Source organism: Moesziomyces antarcticus (genome assembly GCF_000747765.1).
Source record: "Moesziomyces antarcticus DNA, scaffold: scaffold_v10006, strain JCM 10317, whole genome shotgun sequence".
Taxonomy (NCBI): domain Eukaryota; kingdom Fungi; phylum Basidiomycota; class Ustilaginomycetes; order Ustilaginales; family Ustilaginaceae; genus Moesziomyces; species Moesziomyces antarcticus.
The window spans coordinates 616,594-642,894 of record NW_014639004.1 but is presented as its reverse complement, the minus strand read 5'-3'; the positions used below and the strand labels follow the sequence as shown (position 1 = coordinate 642,894).

The window sequence follows — 26,301 nt, the reverse complement described above, 5'->3', positions numbered from 1 at the left end:
GTGTCCGTTGCGGATATCATTTCTACCTTTGCTTGTGCAGTAAGCGAATGACGAATGAGTGTGCGAGGGTCCAGCCCAAAATAGCCCTTGGCGGGGGGTTGGCGTGCATGCCAGAGTGTGGGTGCGAGTCTGCCAGGTGACGTTGACTGGGCCGCGACGTGCAGTGTTGGGCGGCTCTCTTTTTTTGCCAAGCCTAACAGGCGATTTCAAGCCGCGACCCGCCAACGCTCGAACCAGCATCCAACACACACCTTCACCTCCACCAACACCCTCGCTCACTTGCAGCACGAGCAGCAGCACACGATAGCAGCCACTGCTCGGCATGCAGCGCCTCCACCATGCCGCCCGCACAACGCAGAGCCGATCGCTCGCGCATGTACAACCTCGCCGGTCACGCCCACTCGTCCGGCTCGCTGCTTCCGCGGTCGACCGACGTGCATGCCGCCTCCGCCTCCGCAGGACCGTCTTTGACTCAACCAGCTAGGGGCGTGGATGCGGCCGATGCGCCGTACCTGACCAACCTCGAGTCGCATTTCGGCAGGGTCACGCTTACGGCGCCCGACAACTTGCTGCGAAAGCAGGCCAAGGAGAAGAAGCAAAAGGTGCGACAGCGGAAGGCGCACAATGCACATGCGGCGGCGGCGGCTCTTGCGGCGCCAACGCATGCCGCGCTCTCGCCAAATACACCTCGTAATGCCGGCGTGTCTACCGGATTGCTTGACCCGGGGCGTCGGTTCCAGGCTGCGCTTGATGATGCCGCGGCGGGGAGTGGAGCGCTGCTGTCAGCTCCGGCGCAGCAGGGTGTCATGCGTCGTGCGCACAGCGGCAACCAGACGCCGACCTTGGCTTCCACCTCGTATCTCCAGACACCTCCACCCACCGCACAGACGACAGCGACCAGGTTGCGAAGACGCAGACAGTCGGTCGCACGCGAGGATGCCAGCAGACCTGCTTCCAGAGCAAGTGCGACCAGTCGACCCGACAGCGCACTTTCGTTCAACGACAACGACCCTGTACAGCCTCATCCGGGCTCTGCGCAGACGACGGAGGCTCCGCGTCGATCCCGCACCGAGAGTGCACCCGCAGCTCAGCGTCGATCTCAAAACGCTTTTGCATCGCTCGATCCTGCCCCCAGCGGTCCATCGAGCGCGCAATCACAGCCTGCGCAACAGTCTCTGCACCGCCAAAATGTATGGAACGACATTACCGAGGACGATCCAGATGACCTTCCGCCACCGTTTCCCGAGGGGGCGACGAGACCACCGACGCCGCCACAGCCACCATCGCATTCGGAAGCGGCGGCAGATGCGCAGCTCATCGCTCCACAGCCTCACGTGCGCATTCCCGATAGCCCACCACCACCCTTTGTCAGTGACGATGAAGATGAACCGGTCAACGGTCCGTCAACACAAGAGCAGACCGCCGAAGAAAGGCCGCAGAGCCGGGGGTCGACGATAAGCTCGACGTCAAGCGGAAATGACAGTGTCGAGCTCACCGAAGAGCGCAGGGCATGGGAGTCGGATTTGCGCAACGGTCTCAGCTTTGATGTCAGACTGCTCAGGGAACAGCAGCGTCGTGTGGCACGCGAACGCGCGGCGCAGTTTCGAGCAAGCGAGGGGCAGCAAGATGCCCGTGCGGAGCAAGAGGCGCCGACTTTGGACGCTACGCTCGACGGTGCGGGCTCGGAAGATGAAGCAGAAGCAGAAGTGCCAGCGTCGGAACCTGCTGCTCCTGAAGCAGAAGCTCTTGATCAGCCGCACGACGTTGATCAGGACCAAGCAAGTGCGCAGGCTCAAGAAACACCTGCTGTCGAATCATCAGAGTCGCCGATCAGCCAGCCGACAAGCGCTCCTGTCGCAGTGGAGGCTGACGTCGCCAACATCAGTGGCCGTCTGTCGTTGTCCAACGAGCCTCGTCTTGGCCTGCCGCCAATGGCGCCATCGCCAGCCTCTCAAATCTCCGACGGTCAGGATGCTATCCGTTCTCCTCGCTCGAATCACATCCTGGGCCACAGGAAGACCAATTCCGATACGCCGAACGCGGGAAGCTCCAGAGCGGACAATGCGCGTTCCAACGCTGGTGTTCGCGCATCGGTGGGAGGCGCACCTGGGCGTCGAGTAGAGCTGGCACATGCGGCGAGAACACACGGTAGCGACTCGCACCTTCCGCTCAGCCGACGACCCGAAGACACGCTGTTTGTTATTTCTGCCCCGCCGCCAGCGATCCACGCGCGCGCTGCGGGCGACGACGAGGCAAGCACATCGACTGGTCAAGTCGACAGCGCTGAGCTCGTTGGCGATGGCGAGGATTCGTCGCACGAGGAGGACGATGGAGCCGAGTCGGACTCGTCGATCGAGCAGTGGCTGGCCGAGGCAGCGGCGTTTGATGCGCTGCGCAAGCGCGAAGATGATGCGGCCGCGCGGGTGCAGCATCTGCGCGAGCAGTCGGACAGCAGCGAGAGCGAGCAAGATATGCCTGGTGCATTCAACCGAGCATCCCGACGCAGCGGAAGCAAGGTACCCGACCCGGAGAATCTCAAGCTCATGGATGAGGTGCTGCCAAAAGCTCCACCCCCGCTTGTGCTCGGTAGGTCAAGGGGTGGAGCAGCGTTCTCGGACTCCGACTCGACCGATACCGACGATGCGCTCGACCAGTACTCGTCGAGCGACGAGGATGATGACCAGCATCAAGCTTTCAGGGATGCGGCAAAGGAAGCAGAGGTGGATGCTTTCAAGGATGCGCGTAGCTCGGTGCATGCGCGGAACAGCTCTTCGGCACCTAATTTGTCCATCCTCGACGGGGATAGGCGCGATGGGCTAAGTAAGGCGGTGGAGAATGGTCCTGAACGAAAGCTCAGCGTAAAGGCTAGAGGTAAACTGCCCGAACGGCCCGAGCATCCAGCGCCAACTGGGAGCGTCGCTGGGGCATCGCACAACGACGTACTCGAGGCGAGGGCGGGAGAGTTCCAGGAAGACTCGTCGAGCAGTCGCGACGTGTCGGACGCAGACGAGACGCCACCGGTCCCACAAGTCAACGTCGTACGCGGGCGGAATGAGGCGGCGCCAGTCGTGAGATCGGGGATGGAGCCGCTGCTGCAGCCGCTGGGGTACGGGCAAAGGAGGCCGGATGTGGGCGGTCGTCTCAAGGGCCTATTCGGCCAGCCGTTGGTGGCGAGTGCTGATGGCGCGGCAACGACGGCAGTCGAGGGTGCGCGTCCGATAAACAGCTCGCGTCGCGCGTCCAACCGGAGCGTCAAGGAGCAAGAAACGGCGGGCGATGCACGCAAGGTGTCGTCGACGCAGACGCCCGAGCAAAAGGCGCGCGACGAAGCACTCGCGCAGATCGCACAGGTGAGCGCCACCCAGGCGAAGCACGACTCGCTCGCGGCGCTCGAGCGGCTCCTCGCCAAGACTGGCCGTCCCACCTCCATGCTTCCGCCCAGCGCTATGAGTCGTGCAGAGCTCGGTGGACGGTTGCATCCCCTCCCGGTCGGGGAGTCGGAGGCACCACCAGTGGGGGAGAAGAGCGTGGCTCCACCAGTTCCGCCGGCTAGGAGTAGGTTGTCTCGTCAGGGCGCTGTGCGTGGTCGAGTGGAGCCAATTGTGCCCTCGCAGTCGGGGTTGTCGCGTGCGCCGTCGACTGCTCGGCCGGTGTCGTTTGTAAACCCGCGCTCGTCGGCGGCACCACTGCCAAGGGGTAGGCTGCCGGCGATTACGGATGCCACGCGTCACTTTCCGCCGTCGGCAAGTACGGCGCAGGGTGCGACGCCGTGGCTGGCGAATATCCCGTCCGAGGAGCAAGATCGGCTGCCCGCACCGCTGGAACCGCTCAGGATCGGACGCGTCTCCGAGATGGTCTCGCGCTTCGAGGCGACGCCAAGCGCTGGTCACGACAAGCCCACATCTCCCACCAAGCGCGCGGACGCGGCAGTATTCCAGCGCTTCTCTTCCAACGACGGGGAAGGGGTGCAGAGGCGGCCACCTCCTCCGCCGCCGACGAGGCAGAGTGTGGACATGGACGCGCTGGCGCGGCAGATCGACGAGGCAGCTTCGGCGTGGACGCAAAGCCACCTTGCGGTGCCGGAAGTGAAGGGGCTGGTAAGGTCCCCGCGTACGGTGGCCATGGATACGCTCACGGGAGACGCGCGCGTGCCGTCCAAATCGCCCGTAATGACGCAGGAGCACATTGTGGCTGCTGCGAGCAGAAACGGTCTTGAGGCGTCGATCGCTGCAGCTCAGGCGGCGGCGCTGGCAAGAAGAGGAAATGGTGAGGCGGGGAGGCCGCTGCCGATGCTGCCACAGTCGGTAAGGGTGCAGGGGCTGGGCATTGATAGCGCACCCAGGAACGGGTTGCCCATGCCCCCACCGCTGCCTACACGTCCGCCACGCGAAAGGTGGATGGAAGAGTCGAGCGCGAAGTCTTTTGCGAGTGGAAAGGCAAGCGAAGGCAGCTCATCGCCGGCTATACTTATGGACCGCGCGAGCGCACCGCAGCAGCAAGGCACATCGAGCGGCAGCGTGACGATGCGATCTTCGGACCGGACTGGCGGCTCGTCGGAGGGAGAAGGGTGGGCGTCGATGCAGTCGCGAGGTTCGACACCTGCGTATCGCGGAGAAGCGGTGGGCTTGGCCAGCACGACAGAGCAGGTGCGCAGTAGCACGAGATCGGAGCAAAGAGCGGACAGCTCAGGCGCTGCTCGGCAAGGAGCCAACGGCTCCAGCTCGGCTGGCCAACGTCGACACGACAGCTCGGACGATGCGCAGTGGGCGACCGCGTCCAGCGCGGTGGGTCGTGCGAACGTGTGTCAGGGTGCAAAGCGCGCGTCTACAGATGGCCAGCGCGGAGCCGGTTCGTACTCGGCTGCTCAGCAATGGGCCACCGGTTCAAGCTCTTCTCAACCATGGGCCAACAGTTCAGACTCGGCTGGTGAGCGTGCGTCCAACAGCGGGGCCACAGCTACACGATCCGGCTCCAGCTCGACAATACCTGCTCGGCGCGAACACAGCTCAGGTCGAGATTCTTGGTCGCAGTTCGGATCGGAAACAGCTGTTCAGGCTCGGATGAATAGCTCGACGGCCTCGGCGAATCAGTCGCAGACCTCCAATTCGACGCCGTCTGCACAGGTTCGCGACACCAGCTCAACCACAGCTGCGCAGTCGCGTGCGGGCAGCTCGGGTCGAGATTCGTGGTCGCAGTTGGGCTCGATAACACCTGCTCAAGTGCCGGCCGCCAGCTCAAGCGCTGCTGCTCAGCGTGGAGACAGCTCAAGCGCAGCTACTCTGCCACAATCCAGCTCGACTCGACCCCTAGCGCAGGGCAGCAACTCGGACTCTACTTCTCCATCGCAAGATGCTTCGACCTCCACCGCACCTATCGACTCGTCTGCTTCTCGTCGCCCGGCGGCTCGGGAAGCCTCGCTGGGCCTGACGGACTTTGACCTGCTGGTGGCCCAACTCGAACGGGAGGGGGCGCACTATGAGCAGCTCTCTGCGATCGGAGCGTTCCTGGGGCCTGCGCAAGCCACGGCAGCCACGTCGGCGCAGTTGGCGTCGCTGTCGGTGGGACGGATCGAGTGCGATGCACGCCGCATCACACGCGAGGGGAGGGTGAAGCAGAAGCTGAGCTGCGTGGGTGTGCGCGTAGACAAGTGCACCATCTGCTTGGCCCAGTTCAGGCAGGATCAAAACGCCGTCATCCTACCGTGTGCACATGTCTTTCACCAAGAGTGTGCCGTGGCGTTGCTCAAGACGACCAGCACGTGTCCAACTTGTCGCCACCCAGCTTTTTAAACTCGCCATTCTCTCAGCACAAAACGCAAAGACAAAATTTGGATGAAAAAAGGGAGCGAGGATTGATGGGGTGTGAGTGTGTGGGGGGGTTTAGCGTTTTCCGAGCGAGGCTAGGGCGTCGTCGTTGAAGGCGGTGGGTTGCGAATTGGCGCCGAGAAAGTGGTCGTTGATACCGACCGAGCTGGTGGTGCGGCTCAGACGCGCCTTGAAGAACCTCTTTGCCTCGGGTTGCGCCCTTCTTGCCTGAACAGCGGTTCGGAGTGTATCGAGTGCCTGCACAGTGGTATCCCAGTTGACGCAGGCATCGGTGATGGACTGACCGTACTTGAGTGCGGTGGGACCTTGGGCGGGGATGGACTGTTTGCCCTCGACGAGGTTGCTTTCGATCATGACGCCAAAGATGTTGCAGCCGTACTCGTCGCCGCGTGCAAGCTGTTCGGCGATGCTCGCGACGACGCGCGTCTGGTTCTCGTGCTTCTTCTCCGAATTGCCGTGCGAGCAATCGATCATAATCCTCGCACCCAATCCAGCAGCCACGAGTTTGTCCGATACGGTGCGGACGTCGTCGGCAGAGTAGTTGGGGCCGGTGTTGGCACCGCGTAGGATGACGTGGCATGCATCGTTGCCGTTGGTCTCTACGATGGCCGAAATGCCCTGTTTGGTCACGGAGAGGAAGACGTGTTCGGAGCTCGCCGCCTTGATCGCATCCACCGCAATGCTGATCGACCCGTCCGTACCGTTTTTAAAGCCGATGGGCATCGACAAGCCGGAGCTGAGCTCGCGGTGAACTTGGGATTCAGTAGTGCGTGCACCGATGGCACCCCACGAAATCAGGTCCGCAGTGTACTGTGGCGAAATGGTGTCGAGGAACTCGGTCCCCGCAGGCAAGCCGAGGTTGTTGACTTCGAGCAGGAAGCCGCGCGCGAGGCGCAGACCTTTGTTGATCTGGAAGCTGCCGTTGAGATTCGGATCGTTGATCAGCCCTTTCCACCCGACCGTCGTGCGTGGCTTTTCAAAGTACACTCGCATGACGATGTGCAGGTCCTCCTTGGCGCCCTCGGCATAGGCAGCCAGCTTGCGGGCGTATTCGAGGCCGGAGCGGACATCGTGGATCGAGCACGGACCGACGACGACGAGCAGACGATCGTCTTCGTGCTTGACGATCTCCTCGGTCGCCTTGCGCCCCGAAGCAACCGTTTGGGCGGCTTGGAGGGTGAGCGGGTACTCTTCGATGAGGATCTGCGGCGGCAGAAGAGGCTTGATCGACTTGATCCGGCGATCGTCCAGCTCGTTGAGCGCGTCCTTGTACGTCAATGCGGTCATGTTACAATATCCAAGAGGAAAGGTGGTGGTGGGGAGGTGGCGAGGTGGGTAGGTGTGGTGGAAGAAGAAGTCGGGGACAAGAAGCGGATGCACGTCCATGCACGCTTGAGCCAAGTCTAGGCCTCGACTGACCGATCTTCTCGCTCCCATTGGCGGCGGCCTTTCGAGTCATTTCGATTTCACACTGCAGCTTCCACATCGATGCCGATCCTGCACTTCAGTACCCGATCGTTTCCCGATGCATCCACTCTTGCTTCGCCCGGCGCTGCCTCACACCACCAACATTCGGCACGTTTGTGGACTTGCATAGCATTGACCGCAAGCCCGAGCGCCAGCTTGGCTGTTCAAATGCGGGAGTGGCATGGTGGCATATGGCGTTGAGGTGCGCAAGATGGCGATGACGGACGTGGCCAGCGGAGCAAGGGCTGCTGAGCATTGATGGCGTGCACTCGGGCGGTGTTTTTTTGAGCGAAAATCTTTTTTCGGCGCTGAGGCGAGTTCTGGTGGACGAGAAAGCGTTGAGGCGGGGTCGGGCCAACACGTCGCAACTGGCTCTGAGCGCGCTGGGCTTGAAAGCGAGCACTTGGGCGAGACGCGTCGGTTGGGAATCGGTGGGGCGATGCACTCGTTGGTGGAAGCAATAAAAGCGAATTGGATCCGCTCACGTCCCCCCTCACCCTCGCAGCTCCTCCAAATTTCCTCCTCCTCTTCTTCCCCCCTCACCGCTTTGACTAGGGAATTTCCTCGGGCCAAGGAATTCTTTTCGGTCTAACACCCATCCGAATTTTCGCGGCGCCATGTCCGACGACGAGCATTTCGGCTCGGCAGGCGCGGCGGCAGTGGACGACGAGCTGTCGCTGCCGAAAGCAACGGTGCAGAAACTCATCTCGGAGCTGCTGCCCAAGGAGGTGACGTGCAGCAAGGAAACGCGCGACTTGCTCATCGAGTGCTGCGTCGAGTTCATCCACCTGCTCTCGTCCGAGGCCAACGAGGTGTGCGAAAAGGACTCGAAAAAGACCATCGCACCGGAACACGTGCTCAAGGCCCTCGACGATCTCGGCTTCCCAGCGTTCATCGAAGAGGCGAAGAGCGTGCTCTCCGAACACAAGGCGGCCCAGAAGGATCGAGAGCGCAAAACGACCAGGATGGAACAGTCCGGGATGAGCGAAGAGGAGCTGCAGCGTCAGCAGGAACTCCTGTTTGCCGCCAGCAAGGCTCGCTTCGAAGCGGCGAATTGAATCCTCTATCTCTCTCTCTGTTATTGCATCCACCACACGCACACACTGTACTTTTAAACCCCCCTTGGCTCGAAAACACACACGCAAACACTGTTACTCGATTGTTGATCGCTAGGCAGAGTAACAAAGACGCTACAGCTTGCTCTTGGGTGCGAGGGCGGTGGCGGCACGCAGGGATTCGGGGCCACGCGGGTACTTTGCTACGTCGGTCTGCTTCCACCACGGCCAAAAGGCGAATCGGTCAAGGTCGGCCATGGTTCCCGGGAACTGGGGCTTGCGTTTCTCGAGGAAGCTCTTTGCGCCCTCGAGGCCGTCGAGCCTGCTTGTTTCCCAGATGCCCTGGCTTTCGAGCAGATGTGCGTCTTCGGGCGAGTCGAGCTGTCTCCACATCTGCGCCTTGCACAGCGCCATGGAGACGGCGCTGTTCTGGGCGAGGGTGGCGGCGAGTTTGAGCGATTCGTCGAGCACCTTGTTCTGCGGCAGGGGGGCGCGCGTCCACAGCGCCGCATAGCTCTCATCGCTAGGAGCGCGCACTTCGCCCGTCAGGATAATGTCCATCGCCTTGGACACGCCCACCAGTCGCGGGAGGAGGTACGACGAACACGCCTCCATGGCTATACCGCGCTTGACAAACGGAATGCCCACCTTGGCGTTGTCTGCGACCAACCTGAAGTCGCACGAGAGCGTCATGGTGACGCCGATGCCGATGGCGTTTCCGTTGATCGCGGCGATGGACGGCTTGCGACACCGCAGAATGGCGAGCCCGACCTGGCCGCCTCCATCGCGATGGCCCTGCGCATGGTCAGCAATCGCCCCGAACCCCTGGGCGAGATAGGCGCCTGCGCAAAACACCTTGCCACCCGCACCGGTGATGACAGCAACTCTTACGCGGTCGTCGGCGTCGAACAGCTCAAACGCAAATACGATCGAGAACGCCATGGGCCCCGTAAAGGTGTTGTACTGCTCGGCCCTGTCGAGCCATACGATCGCGACGCCATCCGGGCGCAACTCGACCTTGATGTCCTGCCACGCATACGCGGCGTAGTCGAACCTCGCCACGTCCACGTCCGACACGCGAGGATGCGGATTGATCGCCGTCCACATGGCGTCGTTGGAAGTATGGCGGTGATGTGAATGCGGGGAAAGCAGGGGGCGAACGAGCCATGCCGGCCTTTAAAGCTTGCTCGCTCGCCGGCTACCTCGGCCCACGCATGCCGATGCGACACGATTTAGGCGATAAACGTGTTAACCACTTTGATCTGACATTGCTGGGAAAGATGAGCGCACGCGAGCCGAGCGCATCTCGCGTAGAGAAGCGCGTTGGGCGCCCTCGCAGACTGCAGCTCGCCTGACAGCTGGCGAGGCGAGGCGAGCCTAGCGCGGAAAGAGAGCGGCTCAAAGCGCAAAGGGAGCCAAAGGAGCCGGTCCAACACTTTTGCAAATTGGATTCCTTAAACCGCCTTTTTCTTGAGGCTGGGCTGCTGCTGCTGCTGCTGCTGCACCTTTGGAAGGGGTGCAGAACCGAACGCTGCGTTGGCAGAAAAGGGTCGGTTGGAAGCGGTGCAAACGCTGCAGTCGGTGAGTGCGGTGCAGTGCGTGTTGCGCAGCCCTTTCTGCCAGCCCTCTCTGGTCGCCATCAGTGCGCCCTCCTCCTCCTCCTCCTCCTCCTCCTCCTCCTCCTCCTTCTTCTCCTCGTCTTGCTTCGGCCTCGATCCAATCCGCTGCTCCGTCTTGACCACGACCACAAACATCATTCTCTACGGTCTGCGTGACCGCATCTTCGCGCCCATCATGTCCAGGACACGCGAGGCGAGCGGCGCCTCCACGCCCTCCCTTTCCCAAAACACCACCTCCGTACAGGTCGCCGTGCGCATCCGTCCTGTCACCTCGGCAGACCACAACAACATACCGCCACGATGGCAAAAGAACATCCTCACCCCCACTTCCGCCAACAGCGTCACCGTCGAACCCGGCTCAGCACCACCAGCGGCTCCATCCAGCGCAGCAACCGCCTCCTCCTCGTCCTCTTCCACCCAGTCCCGCGATAAGCGCCAGGCATTCAGCTTCGACCGCGTATTCTCCCCCGCAGATGGTCAGCCACAGATCTTCACCGTCGCAGAACCCTTGATCGACCGCTTCATGGAAGGCTACAACGTCACCATCCTCGCATACGGTCAGACCTCCAGCGGCAAGTCCTACACCATGGGCACCGCTGCAGGCGACGACATCGACTACGAACCCCTCGTCGCAGGTCGCGCTCCAGACCCGCAGATGGGCATCATCCCACGCGCAGTCGCACGCATCTTCGCCGCCATGCGCAACAACAAGTCGTCCGCCATCCAGTACACCGCCAAAGTGAGCTTCATCGAGATCTACAACGAAGACCTCATCGACCTCCTCGGCGACGCGATCGACGGCGACGCCCGTCCGCACGTACAGATCCGCGAGGGCAAGAACGGTCAGATCATCTGGAGCGGCCTCCGCGAGCTCAAGGTCAACAACGTTGCCGAGGTCATGAACCACCTCCTCCAGGGCAGCTCCGTACGCAGGACCAACGAGACCGACATGAACGCACAGTCCTCCCGCTCCCATGCCATCTTCTCCATCACTCTCACGCAAAAGAAGTGGCATGGCTCCGGCCCGCCTCCCAACTCGGCGCCCCCCTCCAGCTTCGGCGCCGGCGGAAGGAGCACCCCCGCAGGCCGCTCCGTCTCGAGCCTCTCGCGTGCCTCGGGCATCCCCATGGCCGGTCGCGTCGCCTCGCCCTCCTTTGGCCGCAGGACGCCAAGCGGCATCCCAGGCCTCAGCGGTCGCGCCTCCTCCGCCGGCCTCCGTCCTGCCAGCGTAGCCGGCGGCGATGTCGGCGCCGACGACTCGGCCACCGCTACCACAGACGGTGAGTGGATCACTGTCACCAGCAAATTCCACTTTGTCGATCTCGCAGGCTCGGAACGCCTCAAGCGCACCGCCGCACAGGGCGATCGCGTCAAGGAGGGCATCTCCATCAACTCGGGCCTCCACGCGCTCGGAAACGTCATCTCGGCGCTCGGCGACCCGGCAAAGGCAAGGCGCGCCACCCACATCCCCTACCGCGACAGCAAGCTCACCCGCCTCCTCCAGGACAGCCTCGGCGGCAACGCACATACGCTCATGATCGCCTGCGTCTCGCCAACAGAGTACAACGTCAGCGAAACCGTAAACACGCTCCAGTACGCAAACCGCGCGCGCAACATCAAGAACAAGGCAGAGCTCAACGAGGTCGAGGTCGGCTGGGACGACATCGACTACCTCCAAACCCTCGTCCAGCGTCTGCGCAAGGAGCTCAGCCTCATCAAGGGCCTCGGCAAGGGCCAAATCGACCTCGACGACCCGCGCAACAAGGACGCAACCCGCTCTACGCAGCGCGAGATTCTGGCGTGGCAGGACAAGTACGCCTCCTTGAGTCAGAAGCACTCCCAGATCACCGCAGAAGTAACCCAGCTCCGCACGCAGCTCGATCCGTCCAAACAAGACGGCACCGAGCAGGACTTCTTCCGCGCCGCAGAACCCATCATCGTCGAGTACGAAAAGTCCATCGACGCGCTCGAGGGCCAGCTCAACCTCACCAAGGCCGCGCTCGCCTACGTCGAAGACATTGCCAACGAGCGCGAGGCTCAGATCGAACAGCAGAGCTCCCAGCTCGAGATCATCGCCACCGAGCTCGAGGACAAGGAGAACTCGCTCGCAGACCTCCAGTCGCGCCTCACCAAGCTGCAGGAGCGCGAGTCGTCGGCAAACACGTATGCGCGCGAGCTCGAGGCGCGACTCGAGACCATCGGCGAGCGCGGCGACACCGACTCGGCCACGCTCGCCGAACTCAACAAGGAGATCGCGCGCCTCAGAGAGGTCGAGTCGAGTTCCGAGCAGTACATCCGCGATCTCGAGGCCAGGATCGCCGCGAGCGAAGAGTCGGCGAGCAGCCTCGCGCGCAAGGTGGCCCAGATGGAGGCCGATGCCGAGAAGCGCGACGACGAGTACCGCAACCTGCTCTCGCGCTTCGAACTGCTCGACAACGGCAAGGAGACCCAGGCCATGGCCGCAGAGCTCGAGGCAAAGCACGCAGAGCTCGCCCGCCTCGAGACGAGCCTCGCCGATGCGACCGCCAAGCATGACAGCCTTGCCGAGCGCTTCGACAGCCTTACTGGCCAGCACGACCAGCTCGCCAGGGCGGCGCACGACCACGAGCAGCAGAAGCAGTTTCTCTCGCACCAGATCAAGACGCTCCAGCTCGCAGCGGCAGCGGCAAACGCGAGCACCGACACGCCTGCCGTTAGCGAGGACACGCACAGCAGCACAGACAAGGCCGCAGCGACGCTCGAGCAGCGTCTGCTCGATCTGCACGAGGAGATGCGCGCGGTGCGCGACTCCGAGTCGAGCATCCGCGCCGAGCTCGAGCTGACCAAGCAGAAATACAACGAGTCGCTCGCCGACATCAACGAGCTCAACTCGCAGCTGACCGAGATCAAGCTCAACGGCGGTGTGCCCGCACACCTGGACGACGACTCGTTCAAGCTCGACAAGGATGCAGGTGGCGACGACGAGCAGGTCGAGGTGCTCGACTCGCGCGGCGATGAGAATCGGCCGCCACAGACGCCCGGGCGCGGCAGTAGCTCGCAACGCGGCCTCTCGAGCCGCCGAGCGAGCCTGCTGCTCGACACGACCAACCGCCAGTCGCCCAGTCCATCGAACCGCCTCACGCGCCGCTCCTCGGGCTCTTTTTTAGGCTACAACAAGAGCGACGGCACCCGGTCCACAGCCATCTCGCCGCTCGCTCACACGCGCACGCGCTCCATCTCGCAGTCTTCGTCGCTGGATTTTGCGTCGGCCTTGCCCTCGCAGCTGGCACAGACGCGCGGGCCCAGACCGCTCTCGCTCACGGGATCCGTTCCGCCCTCGCCTACCTTGCGCGCGTTCGAGCCCGATTCGGCGGCGAACTATGAGCGCAAGGTGGCGTCGCTCGAAAAGGAGACCATGCGGTTGCAGGAGGCGCTCAAGGAGCGTGATGACGAGATCCAGGCGCTCGAGTCGACGCTGCGCAGCCGAAAGGACGAGAATGGCGACCAACAGTTGTTGGAGGTGCCCGCAGCGGCGGTGGGCGTGGAGGCGGGCGCGCTCACGCCTGCGACCGAGAAGGATCTCGAGGCGATAAGACGCGTCATGGCCGAGGGGGCAGCGAGCGATACGGCGACGGCCGAGAGCGGCACGCAGATGCTCGATGATCTCATGCGCTCCATGGCGCGCAAGGAGACGCAGCACCGCGAGAGCGTCGAGACCATCTCCGCCGAGCTTGACGCGGTCAAGAAGCACAACGAGACGCTCGAGGCGCTCTCGCGCGACCAGATGGCCAACATGTCGCTCGAGATCCAGCAGCTGCGCGCACAGCTCGCCGCCAAGCATGCGGAGGTGGATGGTGGCGTGCCCACGTCGAGCGCGAGCAACCGCAGCCTCGCCGACGAGCTAGAGGCTGCCGAGCTCGAGCGTGTCCGGGAGCAACATGCTGCCGAGGTGGAAGAGCTCAAGCAGCAGCACGCCAAGAAGCTGCAGGAGGCGGCGGAGCAGCATGCGTCGGCGCTCGGCAGCAGTGCGGATGCGACGGCGGAGCTGGAAGCTGTTCGCAAGCAGCACGGTGTCGAACTCGCGCGCTCCAGGGAGGGAGCGGATGCTGCCGCCGCCCGACATGCGGCGTCGCTCAAGCAGGCGATGCAGGAGCACGCGGCGCAGATCGAGGCGCTGCACGCCAGCCATGCCAAGACGGTGGAGGCGGCGACGATGGAGCTCGAGGCGCAGCATGCGTCTGCGCTTGCGCTGGCGGTGCGCGAGGCCGAGGCGGCGGCGCTCGCGCGGCACACGGCCGAGCTCGACGCCAGGGTGTCGGCGCTGCAGAGCGAGCATGGCGCCAAGCTGGAGCGTGCGCTGCTGGATGTGCAGGTGGCGAGCGGCGACCGCGACGAGATGCGGCAGGCGTACGAGGAGCTGCACACCAAGCACGTGGCGCTGGCGAGCAAGGTTGATATCGACCCGCACGAGGTGGAGACGCTGCGTGCGGAGCTCAACGATACCAGCGATGCGCTCGTCACGCTCGAGGCGGCGTTGACCGAGGCGCAGGAGGAGCGCGACCAGCTGCTCATCGAGATCGAGACGATGCGCCAGGAGAGCGAGGCGCAGCAGGATGCGTCGGCAGTGGCGGCGACGCCAAACGGCGCGGCGGCGGATGCGGCGCTGAGGCGCGAGCTCGAGGCACACAGGTCGACGCTGAGCAAGACGCGCGGCGAGATGAGCAAGCTCAAGGCGGAGCTGGCGGCGGCGCGCGACGAGTGTGTGCGGCACGAGGCGGGGGTCAAGGAGCTGCAGCTGCGGCTGGCGACGTCCGAGACGCGCTCGGTGCGCTCGCACGGCAGCGGGAGCTTCGGGCAGCAGAGTCAGAGCGAGCACGATGCGGCGGCAGCGGCGGCGGCGGCGATTGCCATGACCAACGGCGCGCGTTCGCCGGTGAATGGCCGGCGCACCTCGGACTACGAGCCGGGCATGCTGGATCTGCGAAGCCACCGACCGAGTCTGGGGTCGGTCAAGCCTCCGCCGCCGACGCCGCCGCCCAACATGCCGCCGCCTCCGACGCCGGCAGGTGCGGCGGGGGTGCGTACGTCGGTGGGCGTGCGCACCTCGACGTCGTCGCACATGACGCGGCCCGAGTCGCCGTCCAACGCCAACGGCGGTGCGGGGATGATGACGCGCTCGTCGTCAGTGACGTCCATCCACAGCCCCGCTGCTTCGGGCCTAGGTGCGGACGTGAAGCTGACGCGGCTGTTGAGCGAGCAGGCGGACGAGATCAAGAACCTGGCCAAGCAGCTCAACCACTGCGAAGCCGACCTGCAGGCGAACATTGATCTGGTGGCGACGCTCGAGGCGGCGCTGAACGACAGCGAGCGCAATCTGCGCAAGAGCCGGGTGCAGCTGGCCGAAGTCACGCGCGAGCGCGAGCGCTACGCTGCCGAAGCGAACGCGATGCGCACGCAGCTCAACTCGGCGCAGAGCGAGGTGGAGAATGTGCGCCACAGCGTGCTGCTCGAAAAGCAGGGCTACGAGTCCAAGATCGAGGAGGAACGTCAGGCGAAAGAGCGGGCGAGGAAGGCGTTGGAGGCGAGACTGGAGGAGGTGAGCAAGCGAAAGAGCAACAAGCTGTTCTGTCTGTAAGATTTTCGGTAGCAATGTCAAGGGTTTGTTACGAGGTGCAAGTGATGATGCGTTGCCGAATGAGGGAAGGATCACCAACCCCTGAAAGCCGCCGAGGAGAGAGAGAGAGAGGGAGAGATGAGATCGCCAGCGCATGGATGACGGGCGCCCTTTTTTTTTGCCGATTTTTTATTTTTATTTTTGGCAGTGGGCCAGCACAGCGAGGCCGGGGCGGAGGTTGAAATTCACGCTAAAATATGAGTTGGGCAGTGCCTCATTTGGGCCGTCGCGCATCGGCCCAACACTGCGATCCTGGCGCCAGCTTGCCGACGCGATCGTTCTCCACCTTCCACCATCCCACCCATCCATCAACGATCATCAACGTGATCCGCACCACCACTTTTTCGACCATCGAACTTCAAGCAAACATGGCGGGCAAACGTGGAGGCGGTTTTGATATTGGGTAAGCCCCTCTTCGCATCCACCTTCCTACTTGGGGCTAGGTTGATGTCGACTGACACGCGTCTTGATTGGACAGCATGATCTTTGCGCACAAGATCCTGACGGTGCTGTTTGTGCTGAGCACGGTCGGATGGGTTGTGGCGTTTATCGGGCAGATTGCGGCCGAAGCCGGTGCGGGTGGAAGGCAGGGCTCGCTGTGGTTCGCCATCTTTCTGCAGCTCGCGGTGATCGCAGGCTACTATGCGTGCGTCATGACCGACAGCCTCGCCACGGCCCGACTGCAGCTCACCGCATTTACTGCAGTGGCGCTCGTGTTCAGCGTGACGGGCATCAACTCGGGCATCTACTCGGGTAACTCGTCCGAGCAGGCCGTGGCGGCGGGATGGTTCTTGATCACGATTACGAACATCGTCTGGCTGCTGTTTGTGACGGCCGAGGAGGAGTCGCCGTTCTATGCGATGCTCAACATTGCTAATGATGGCGTCACCCCGCCTGGGGCTGGTGCAGGACGTAGTGGAGGTGCGAGGTACGGTGGGAACCAGAACATGCGCATGGCGAACAATGCCAGTACGGGGCTCGGGTACGGCGCGGGTAATGCCAGTGCCTACTCGGGCAACTTGCAGGGAGGTGGGTACCAGCCTGCGTATGGAAACAGCCCGAGTGCAGCCGACATCACCACGGCGAACGGAACCGGACTGGGCGCACCCAAGATGTCGTCGGCCTCGATTCGCAGTCGCGGCGCAGAGGGTGCAGCCACGCAGGACGCGGCGCCGAGCGTTGCCAGCCACGCACCAGCCAGCCCTGGCGGGGCGCAAAAGTCAGACCTGCCAGACTACGGATACAAGGCACGCGCGCTGTACGCCTACCAGGCCAACGCCGACGACCCCACCGAGATCAGCTTCGCCAAGGGCGAGGTGCTCGACATCGTCGACAACTCGGGCAAGTGGTGGCAGGCCCGCAAGGCCACCGGTGAGACGGGCATCGTCCCGTCCAACTACATGCAGCTGCTCTAGGTCTGGATCCCCCCCCCCAAAAAACAACACGCTCCGTCGATACCCCTTTGCGAACTAGCTGCGCCCCCGTTGGCTGCAGCTTTCCTCCCACACCCCCGCTCTTTCCAAGGATATACGCCCTTTGATTGGAACCTCTCTCCCCCTTTTCCTTCCCTTGTTCGAATGATTGATCCCCGAACTTTCTTTTGACCGCTGTTCGAAGCGCCTCACTTTCGCTTTTGCTGTGTCTTGTTTCCCCCCTTACTTGTCCGCTTTTTGTCCGCCTTTTGGAGCTCGAAAGTGTGTAAAAGCGCGAAATGGAGCTCGTTTGCGTGGCAGGTGGAGAGAGCGACTCGTGCTCGGCGAGAGAAGTTGGTGCGCCCGGTTCTGTGGGTGGGCTGTGCGGATCGAGGTGTGGCTTTGCTGTTGAGCACGGTGGTGATGCTCAGCGCGACCCAAAGCAAGCCGGGGTTGATGGAATTTTCGATTTACTGTTAGATTGGTCTTTTGAGACGTTGGCGGATAGGGGGAAAAAAATCCGGGAGTCGGGGGAGCGTGAGGCTTGTCGTTTTTGAGCTTCTTCCAGGCCGGCAGCACATTTTTCACCATGCGCCCTATCACCACCACAGCATCAAGGATCATGTCGTATCTCAAGTCGTTCTCGCGCATTCTTCGGGGCTCACTCTCCACGAACCCCGGTGGGGTCTCTGGTACGCCGGGTTCATTCCATCTGCCGCTGCGTAAGCTTGTGCTGCGCTACTCTCAACACAACCCCTCGTCGGCGGGCACTCGAGCGTTCCTGCTCTCGTCGACATTCACCCAGCTTTCGAAAAAGTACCCCTCGGTAGAGTTCGTAGTCACCGAAGCAGGGAACGCCAAACACCCGCTCGTGACGGGATTCTATGCGGATACCAGCGCGGCGGCATTCAGGAGCGAGAAGAGGAAGGATATCAGTCTGGCCAATTTGGATGTGGGCCAGGTCGGGGCCAAGGTGCAAAGGGTCGTAGAGGCAAGTGGCGACAAGACCAAGAGTCTGAAGAGGAGAACGACGCTCTCGAGGAACGAAAGTGCAAGAGGTGTCTGGTCACAGCTGCACGACAGGAAGGTGGATATCTAACGAGCATAACGAGCAACAACGCAGCAACGCAACGCAGCAAGATTGTAGGGCTGAAGATGTGGCAATGTATCAGTACCAGAGTTGTGGCGCGTGTGGGTGTGCATGGCTGGGTGGGAGAAGGGTGAGTGGCGCATGAAGGTGGGCGCGTGGCGTAGGCCCCTTTTGCTCGCAGAGCTCGCAGGCCTGACTTGTCCCACCGAGGCATTTGTGGGTAGTAGGACAACTTCTCCCGCCTAGGAGACTCTGGTCGGAAAGCATGAAAGCGGGTGCTTCTTCGGCCCTCGCTCGTCTTTCTCCCCATCACTCGACCATGCGTCTGCCTGTCCTCTTTAGCCTGCTTTCGCTTGCTACTTGGGCAACATCTTCTCCAGCAGGAGGCGGTGCGGTCGAAGAACTAGGCGGTGCAGTTGAGCAAGCCGCCACGTCGGCATCGCCCGCAGCATGGCGACCCGAACTCGAGCAAATATCCTCCTTCGTATCACCCGGTCGAGCAGCGTGGCGCAAGTACCTCGCAACACTCTCTACACATCCCCCGCCCCCTCTCCGCTACGCCACGCGCGCGGAAATGGCCGACATCCAACACGCGCGGTTCGTCGAGCATCCATCGGTTGCTAAACTAGGCATCATTGAACCGGGACACGCGTTCATTGGCCAAACCCCCAAGGGAAGACTCGTGTTCAAGGCACCCCACATCCATGGCATCACGATGCACGTCCCCGCCAAGGGGCATATTATGGCGGACCAGCTCGTGGCGAGGAAAAGGGGCGACTGGATCGAAGTGATCAATTGGGGGCCGGTCAACACACACGGCTTCGCTCCGGAGGACTTGCACGACATCGCCATCAAGACCAACAGGGGCTATCTGGTTCGGGACGAGGTGCCCATGAATAGGGTCGCGTGGACAAGGCAGCAGGGCGAAAAGTGGGACCAAGCGGGGCCTAGCTAATCCTCCCCCCACGAAATGGGATGCGGGTGCACATCCGAAATCGCTGCGTTGACGCCGCACCGATGCTGCGAATGTATCATGGCATGCATCCAAGAGCTACGCTTTGGCTCGTGTCTCGATAGGGTCGAAATCAAGTCGCTTTCCACCCAGGCCGGACGCAGCGACATGCTCATCCTTCATCTCTTGGCCATCATAAAGAGTCTGAAAGCTTCTAATGCGCCGTATCGATCGTCGAATTGTTATCGCGTGTTAACAATGTTTTTTGCATGTACCAAGACCGTAAGAGGCGCGAGTTGCGGCTCATCATCGGGTCGATTGGACTGCAGGTGGCGTAGAAGCTGTCGCTGATTGCGTGTGACATCGGCTCGCTTGGTGGTGGGCAAAGGCAAGCAGCTGGTCCAACCTCCTCCTCTCCCCGTCTTCAGCGGCGCATCTGGACAGCCAAGGCCAGTGTCCCATCTCGGCACCGCCCAACTTTGTCTGGGTGGTCGATCCGACCGAGAAGCGAAGTCGACATGGATCTCATTCGGGTGTCTGTCGAGTCTCGAGTGGTGCTTCGAAAAAGTGTCCAAGCTTGAACCTCATCTTTCAGCTTGACCACGTGCAGAATCTCCTCGTCCACGACGAACATCGTTGAGACAGCCGCCCCTTGCACTCGCACCCATGCTTGCAATTCAATGACCATCACCACGATGAGTGGGTACCGATTCGAGTGGGAACAATAGAAACGATAGCGACGCGATCTGGACAGTGCATTCAGCCGGCTGAACGCAGCGCCTGCGATCTTGACGGTGCCTAACCGAAGCAGCCGAGACAGCCTTTCTTCTTCCTCCTTGCGCTCTGCTTGGACGACTGTCCCACCTGTCTGCTCGCACCTTGGGCCGAGGATTCGCCCACCTCGTAAGTCGTTTTGCCCATCCAGGGGCTTTTAGCCATCGCCTCGCGCAACGAGGACCTGTCCCTAACCACCGTCGCCTTGTTCTGGCGCACACGCGGATAGGCGGGAATGGGAAGCGGCTGGTCGCGTGGAGGGAGGGCGGTCCAGAGGTCAAAGCGGCCCTGTGCGCGAGGAAAGGCGACCGGTTCAACCCCGCTCACTTCGGGTCGACGCTCGACGCCACTCCAAACCTGTATAGCGTCAGTAAATTAGGGGATTACAAGGAAGGAATGGGGGAAAAGCGGAACGTACTACGTCGACGCCTTCGACGACTGGCTCGATCTCCATCCCCACCACCACGCCCACAACTAGAAACCAGAGGAAGATGCGCATCGTGGGTGTGGACAATAAGGATCCCTGCAGAAGAAAGAGGAAACGGTGGTTTATATCCCCCCACCCCCTCAAGAAGAGGTGGGTTAAGCTCGCACATTGCGCGCCGGTCAATGTGCACTCATGAAACCCGCCCACATGGCGACGTTACTCGCTCCCCCTCGTCGTATCACCAACCGGCGCAAACGCAAATGCACCGTGTGAAGGTCGTTGCCCCACAATGCTCACAACAACCATCCAATACCGCCACTCTCACAGCACGTTGCACCGTTGCCACCCCCGACCATCTTTCGCCAGCAATGTCCACACGCAACCGATGCTGGTTGAACAGAATGCATTATGAAGTGTCGTCAAACCAAACCATTCGCCGGTGATATTCTAATCGGCCGGTCTTGCGCATCGCACCAAGAGAAAGAGAGGGTTGACCTATCTCGTGACTGTCTGGGAGCTGCTCATACGCAAATAACATGGTCAGTCTCGATGTGCCTACCACAATCCACGCATGGCTACTTACTAGTCGTACTTGCTGAAGAACTTTTCCGAGTCGGTGGTTTCGTTCTGTCTGTTTGCGCCTCTCTTCCTGCCCCTCTTTGCCTCCTCGTCCGCCCTCACCACCTTGTCCTCCCTCAGCCACGCGAGCGACACATTGAGCAGCGGGGAGAGGTCGCGGTCCTTATCGGCGCTCGCGGTGGGAGGCAGTGCAGCCACATCGGCGGGGTTGGTAGCGGGCCAGTCGATGGGCAGGGTGGTAGTGGTGGTTCCGAGACGCATGTGCGCCAGATGCGTGGGGAATGACTGGAGACCGTCAAAGATGTGCGTGGCATAGATGATCGTTGCGCCCCGCTCCTCGGTCTCGAGCTGAAGGAAGTCGAGCAGATCGGCGCGCACCTGCACGTCCAGATCCACCGTCACCTCGTCCAGCAACAGCAGGTCCCAGGGCTCCATGAGACCCATGCACAGCTGGACACGACGACGCTCGCCGTCGGAAATGGCATGCATGTGCCAGGTGAGATCGACGTCCAGAATATCGAGCAGCCGATCGCGGCGCTCCTTGTGGCGGTATCCGCCCACCGAGTCGAGGAAGGTGGACACGACAATGTCCGAGCGCACCACGGGGTTCATGGCCCACTCGGTGCCGAGGTACGTGACGCCCGAGGGACTCTCGCGGAAGACATCCTTGCCAAAGACGCGAACCTTGGAGTCGCACAGCTTCTTGCCCGCCAGCAGCCGCAGCAGCGTCGACTTGCCTGCACCGTTGGCGCCGATGAGCAAGCAGCGCGAGCCGCGCTTGAGGTGCAGGTTGCAGCGCTCGAGCGAGGGCGGCAGGTGCGGATAGAAGCTGAACGTCAAGTCGGACACCTGCACCGCCAGCGTCTCGCCCTCGGCGAGCGCGATCGACTTGGAGGCTGCATTGTCGATGATGCCTCCCTCTGCCGTGCTGACGGGACCTTGAGGCTTGTTCCAATCCCAGTATCCGGATCCATTGGCGGTGATGTTGCTTGCCAGACGCACCGCTTCGGCCAGCACCGCTTCTCCGGCTGCGTCGACGTTGGAGGCGTCGCAGTCGACAAAGCTGACGAGCTCTGCACCTGCTGCACTGATGAAGCCATCTTCGACAGCGAGCTGGATCTGCTGCTTCAGGGGCGAGTAGAAGCCGTTGACGTTGAGGAGGACCATGGGTTTACGGTGGATGCCGAGCTGGGTCCAGGTGACCATCTCCATGACCTCCTCAAACGTGCCGTATCCACCGGGCAGGCCGATGAAGCCGAGGTTGCTCTCTGCGGCCATGCGCTGCTTCCTCTCGTGCATGGACTGCACCACCACCGTCTCCACATGGCCGGTACCGACGTCGGGGTTGAGGACGGTGGGGCCCGTGCCTTCTTTGGAGACGACAGTGTTGAGTTTGTGGCCCGGATGGCCGGAGGGAACGGTTGTGGCCATGACCTGCGGGATGACGCCGAGCACGTGTCCGCCGGCCTCGAACACGGCCTGAGAGACGCCGCTCATGCAGCCGCGAGAGCCACCGCCATAGACGAGGCGATAGTTGCGCTTGGCGATCGCACGACCCACGCTAGCTGCAGCGGCCATGTACTCGGGCTTGGTGCCGGGCGACGAGCCGCAAAAGACGCATATCGAGTCGGTGTATGCGGGCATCTTGGCGCAGTCTTGCTTGATGCTCTCGCGAGATGAACTAAGTGGTGGTGGAGGGGAGAAGAGATGAGGGAATGAGTGTGGGGAAGAGAGGCGAGTGCGAGTCATGGATTGGCTGAGCCTGCAGCTCCGAGAGGCTTCTTCCGACTCTCCGATGGCCCGGATTTTTGACCGGACGGTCCGACGGCTGCTCTGACGCACGTTGCCTCCAGTCGACCTTAGCCAAGCACAACTCCACACGAAATTGCAAAATCACACCATGTCACTTACATCGCCCGAACATTTTCTGACTCGGCGCTTTCGGCGGAAAGCCCGGGCTTCTCTCCTGGTCTGTGCTTGCCCTCGCCAAGCCTTGTCCATGGCCCACGGGAGACAAGGACGAGCCGCTTGACTCGCAACCACATCTTGGGACCGTACGAACGCAACAATGTCGCCAGCTATTATCTCGAGGGGTGCTGCTTCGGCCACTGCCACAGCAGCGTCACGGCTGCGTGCGCTGGGTTACGACCCCGACGAGCTGCTGCAGCACTACCGCGACCACGGCTACATCATCCTCGATGGTGTTCTCGCCTCAGACGCCTCCTCGCCCCTGCATCTAGACTCGCTGCGCCGCCTAGCAGATACGGCGACGCAGATCACGCGCGCCGGAAAGTGGCCGCACCGCCGCATCGTCGGTAACGCCTTCCCGCCCTTTACGCAGAACAACCGCGACAGCTGGGGCGTGCAGCACATCATGAACCCGCAGCTGGACACCGCCGCCTCCGCATCGGCTGGATCGATGTCGAGTGTCTTTCAGCAGTTCTATGCGAGCTCACCGCTTCTCGACGTGGCGTCTCTGCTCATCGGCTGCCAAGTCGAGGCAATGCAGATGGAGCTATTCAACCTACTCATCAACCCGGCTTCGCACCGCTTTGCACTCGGCTGGCATCGGGATGACATTCGTCCGGATGTATCGGAGCAGGAGGAAGAGCAGCGTCTTGAAACACCCACGTATGGTGTGCAGTTCAATACCGCGCTCTGGGACGACGACTGTCTGTTCATCGTGCCGGGCACACACCGCAGACTGCGCACCGCTGCTGAGGTGGTAGCCAACAATGCCAAAGCCCCACCTGCCGTCCAGGTCGACAGCGAAGGTGAGGTGGACAAGACGTTTGGTGAAGATGGCGCGTGGAACGGTGTGGACCCACCCAACACGATGCGCGTCAGGCTCAAGCCGGGACAGACGGCGTTCTACTCGCAGCGCATCCTGCACAGGGCGAGCTACCTGCCGACAGCAAAGAGGGCCACGCTGCACGGATGCTACGGCGACGCCTCGTCGGGTACAGGCGCAGCCGAACGCGCCAGGAACGTGCTCCAACACGGCGTCGAGTGGATGCGCGATGCACATTTTGGAGCGAGTTTGCCACCAGTGCTCAAGCCAAGTGAGTCTATAGCCGCATGTTCGAGCTGAACAGGAGGGTACTGACGCAATCTGGAAGCACAGTGTGGGACAACTTACTCCGCATGGACGCAGCCTATGCAGACAAGAAGCTCGGCTTCTCGCTGGATAACCATTAGAGCACCTTGCAAGCTTGTCATACGGCGCTGGTGGAGTGTGCGCGTGAATGTGTCAAAGTTCAGGGTCCAGTGCGCACTGAGATTTTGGCGCAGATGAGTGGACATCTGCGCCTCTCGCAACCTTGCTCTGCACCACCACCTCTCCTTCCTCTTGTCGAGCGTCTGCAAGCATGAGCCAATGTCCGCTGGGCTTTACAGGAACGCCCCCACCGGGTCATCCCAAGGTGGCAGGTCTCGACGCCAAGGCTTCCGAGGCAGACACGCGCGACAGGCACTGGAATCCCTGGCTCCTCCTCGCCATCGATGCGCTCTTCATCCTCGCCGCCATCTACGTCGCCAGAAACGGCCTGCCCAGAGCGATAGCCGATCCCATCGCCAACGTGTGGCGAAAGGTCCCCAAGCCAGACGCAAAGACCGAATGATCCCCTCAACACCGATCAAGCATCGAGCTCAGCCTCAAGATTTCATGCACAGTTTTGGCGATGCTAGCGATGTGCAGGGACTACGCGCACTACCGCAGCAGCAGTATTAGCTGCAAAACATGTGACGATGCGAATGTACACTTTCCTCCAGCACATCCTATGGATGAATGGACTGCCTGTGTCGAGGAGCAGCCGAGGCCGAGATGGCGGGTGTCGACATCGGGCGGCGATCGCACGCGATTTCCAAGTCGACGTGGCAGAAAGGCGTGAAATTAAATAAAGCGTTCTTGGGCTGAAATTAGCCGAAAGGCGTTCCAAAGCACAGTCTGCCAAATGCCGGCTGGGATGCACCGCTCCAAAGTGTTGGTCTCTGCTCCACAACCACCACGATCTGCCGACGAGCTCACGATGACGCTGTTTCAGCTCGGCCTGTGCGCAGGCTCCATCTACACCACGTTTTTAATATGGGGCCTGCTCCAAGAACGACTCACAAAGACGCCCTACACGGCGGCGCCCACGCTGCTCCATCCTAATCCTCAGCCCGAGTACTTTCGCTCGCCGCTCTTCCTCAACACGGTGCAGGCGATCCTGTCGTCAATCGTCGCGTGCGTCTATCTGCTCGTGCGAAATCGTGGCTCCAACAAGCCTGTCGCACACATCCTTGGCCTGCATACGCTCACACCCAACGGCATCCCACAACCATCGACCAAGGCCGACACCAACGGCGCGGCGAACGGCCACGCTGCCACTTCGTCTCGCTGGATATCGCCGCTGCTCAAGCGGTACGTGGCCATTGCGGCGCTGCAGAGCACCGCATCGCAGCTCGGATTCCTCAGCCTGCGCTACATCTCGTATCCCACACTCACGCTCGCCAAGTCGTGCAAGCTCGTGCCCGTGCTCATCATGAACGTCGTCCTCTACCGCCGCAAGTTCGCCGCATACAAGTATGCCGTCGTCGGACTCGTCACGCTCGGCATCTGGCTCTTCATGGCTTTCGCACCTTCCAAGCCGGGCAAGAAGGTAAAGGGTCCCGAGAGCAGCAGTCTGGTCGGTCTCTTGCTGTGTCTGCTCAATCTCGTTCTCGACGGTGCCACCAACAGCACCCAGGACGATGTGTTCTCCCGATTCGGCCGCAAGACCGTCTCGGCGGGCCAGATGATGCTCGTCATGAACGCCATCTCCGCCGTGCTCATGGCGCTCACCCTCACAGTGCCGTCGCCCTTTTCCTCCGGCGAGCCGAACCAGCTCACGGCTGCACTCGCATTCGCGCACAAGCATCCCGAGGTCTGGCGCGACATTGTGGCATATGCGGTGGCAGGCGCCGTAGGCCAGGTTTCCATCTTCGAAACGCTCGAGCGATTCGGAAGCCTGACACTCGTTTCGATCACCGTCACGCGCAAGCTCTTCACCATGCTCCTCTCGGTGCTCGTGTACAAGCACGAGCTCAGCAACCTCCAGTGGGTCGGTGTGGCCGTCGTCTTTGCGGGCATCGGCATCGAGGCTCGCGAAAAGAGGAGGGAGGGTCTAGCAAAGAAGGTGGTCAATGACCAAAAGAAGGCGCTGCAGAAGGATGCCTAGCTGCCGCGTCAATTTCAGTCCTTCAAGCTTGTGCGTTGCTGGGGGGTGTTGGTCATGGTCTTGAATGTGATAGAGAGAGAGAGAGAGAGAGAGAGAGAGGGCGGGTGTTGGATCGGGCAAATTGCGGCGGCCGATCGCGCGATAACGGCCCCCTTTTTTTTGGCGCGCTCGCAGAAGCAGCCGCCGCTGTATTCCTCCACCCATGACAGTAGAACGCTTCGCCAAAAACCATCATCGCCTCCGGCATCCA

General features: G+C 61.8%; 12 protein-coding genes across 12 annotated transcripts; 7 read left to right on the top strand and 5 right to left on the bottom strand.

Moving 5' to 3' along the window:
* Positions 1-338: 338 nt before the first annotated feature.
* PAN0_006d3037 (uncharacterized protein) lies at positions 339-5,789 on the top strand (the record flags this gene model as incomplete). The annotated part of the gene is made up of 1 exon (XM_014801679.1): positions 339-5,789. One exon carries the CDS (start codon positions 339-341, stop codon positions 5,787-5,789), a length of 5,451 nt encoding a protein of 1,816 aa, XP_014657165.1.
* A 90-nt stretch (positions 5,790-5,879) lies between these two features.
* PAN0_006c3036 (3-deoxy-7-phosphoheptulonate synthase) lies at positions 5,880-7,262 on the bottom strand (the record flags this gene model as incomplete). The annotated part of the gene is made up of 1 exon (XM_014801678.1): positions 5,880-7,262. The coding sequence occupies one exon, from the start codon at positions 7,260-7,262 to the stop codon at positions 5,880-5,882; it is 1,383 nt and encodes a 460-aa protein (XP_014657164.1).
* Positions 7,263-7,909: 647 nt separating this feature from the next.
* PAN0_006d3035 (histone-fold-containing protein) lies at positions 7,910-8,350 on the top strand (the record flags this gene model as incomplete). Its single annotated transcript, XM_014801677.1, has 1 exon — positions 7,910-8,350. The coding sequence occupies one exon, from the start codon at positions 7,910-7,912 to the stop codon at positions 8,348-8,350; it is 441 nt and encodes a 146-aa protein (XP_014657163.1).
* Positions 8,351-8,482: 132 nt separating this feature from the next.
* Positions 8,483-9,454, bottom strand: PAN0_006c3034 (enoyl-CoA hydratase/isomerase family protein; the record flags this gene model as incomplete). The annotated part of the gene is made up of 1 exon (XM_014801676.1): positions 8,483-9,454. The coding sequence occupies one exon, from the start codon at positions 9,452-9,454 to the stop codon at positions 8,483-8,485; it is 972 nt and encodes a 323-aa protein (XP_014657162.1).
* Positions 9,455-9,801: 347 nt separating this feature from the next.
* PAN0_006c3033 (uncharacterized protein) lies at positions 9,802-10,101 on the bottom strand (the record flags this gene model as incomplete). The annotated part of the gene is made up of 1 exon (XM_014801675.1): positions 9,802-10,101. The coding sequence occupies one exon, from the start codon at positions 10,099-10,101 to the stop codon at positions 9,802-9,804; it is 300 nt and encodes a 99-aa protein (XP_014657161.1).
* Positions 10,102-10,141: 40 nt separating this feature from the next.
* On the top strand, positions 10,142-15,580 carry PAN0_006d3032 (kinesin-domain-containing protein; the record flags this gene model as incomplete). The annotated part of the gene is made up of 1 exon (XM_014801674.1): positions 10,142-15,580. The coding sequence occupies one exon, from the start codon at positions 10,142-10,144 to the stop codon at positions 15,578-15,580; it is 5,439 nt and encodes a 1,812-aa protein (XP_014657160.1).
* Positions 15,581-15,816: 236 nt separating this feature from the next.
* PAN0_006d3031 (osmosensor protein) lies at positions 15,817-17,034 on the top strand (the record flags this gene model as incomplete). Its single annotated transcript, XM_014801673.1, has 2 exons — positions 15,817-16,022; positions 16,098-17,034. The coding sequence occupies 2 exons, from the start codon at positions 15,817-15,819 to the stop codon at positions 17,032-17,034; spliced, it is 1,143 nt and encodes a 380-aa protein (XP_014657159.1).
* Positions 17,035-17,620: 586 nt separating this feature from the next.
* Positions 17,621-19,076, top strand: PAN0_006d3030 (mitochondrial 54S ribosomal protein MRPL51; the record flags this gene model as incomplete). Its single annotated transcript, XM_014801672.1, has 3 exons — positions 17,621-18,089; positions 18,204-18,251; positions 18,349-19,076. 3 exons carry the CDS (start codon positions 17,621-17,623, stop codon positions 19,074-19,076), a joined length of 1,245 nt encoding a protein of 414 aa, XP_014657158.1.
* Positions 19,077-19,871: 795 nt separating this feature from the next.
* PAN0_006c3029 (uncharacterized protein) lies at positions 19,872-20,346 on the bottom strand (the record flags this gene model as incomplete). Its single annotated transcript, XM_014801671.1, has 2 exons — positions 19,872-20,204; positions 20,266-20,346. 2 exons carry the CDS (start codon positions 20,344-20,346, stop codon positions 19,872-19,874), a joined length of 414 nt encoding a protein of 137 aa, XP_014657157.1.
* Positions 20,347-20,856: 510 nt separating this feature from the next.
* PAN0_006c3028 (ATP-dependent transporter) lies at positions 20,857-22,497 on the bottom strand (the record flags this gene model as incomplete). The annotated part of the gene is made up of 1 exon (XM_014801670.1): positions 20,857-22,497. The coding sequence occupies one exon, from the start codon at positions 22,495-22,497 to the stop codon at positions 20,857-20,859; it is 1,641 nt and encodes a 546-aa protein (XP_014657156.1).
* Positions 22,498-22,921: 424 nt separating this feature from the next.
* On the top strand, positions 22,922-24,473 carry PAN0_006d3027 (phytanoyl- dioxygenase family protein; the record flags this gene model as incomplete). The annotated part of the gene is made up of 2 exons (XM_014801669.1): positions 22,922-23,915; positions 24,250-24,473. The coding sequence occupies 2 exons, from the start codon at positions 22,922-22,924 to the stop codon at positions 24,471-24,473; spliced, it is 1,218 nt and encodes a 405-aa protein (XP_014657155.1).
* Positions 24,474-24,806: 333 nt separating this feature from the next.
* Positions 24,807-26,051, top strand: PAN0_006d3026 (UAA transporter; the record flags this gene model as incomplete). The annotated part of the gene is made up of 1 exon (XM_014801668.1): positions 24,807-26,051. One exon carries the CDS (start codon positions 24,807-24,809, stop codon positions 26,049-26,051), a length of 1,245 nt encoding a protein of 414 aa, XP_014657154.1.
* Positions 26,052-26,301: the final 250 nt, after the last annotated feature.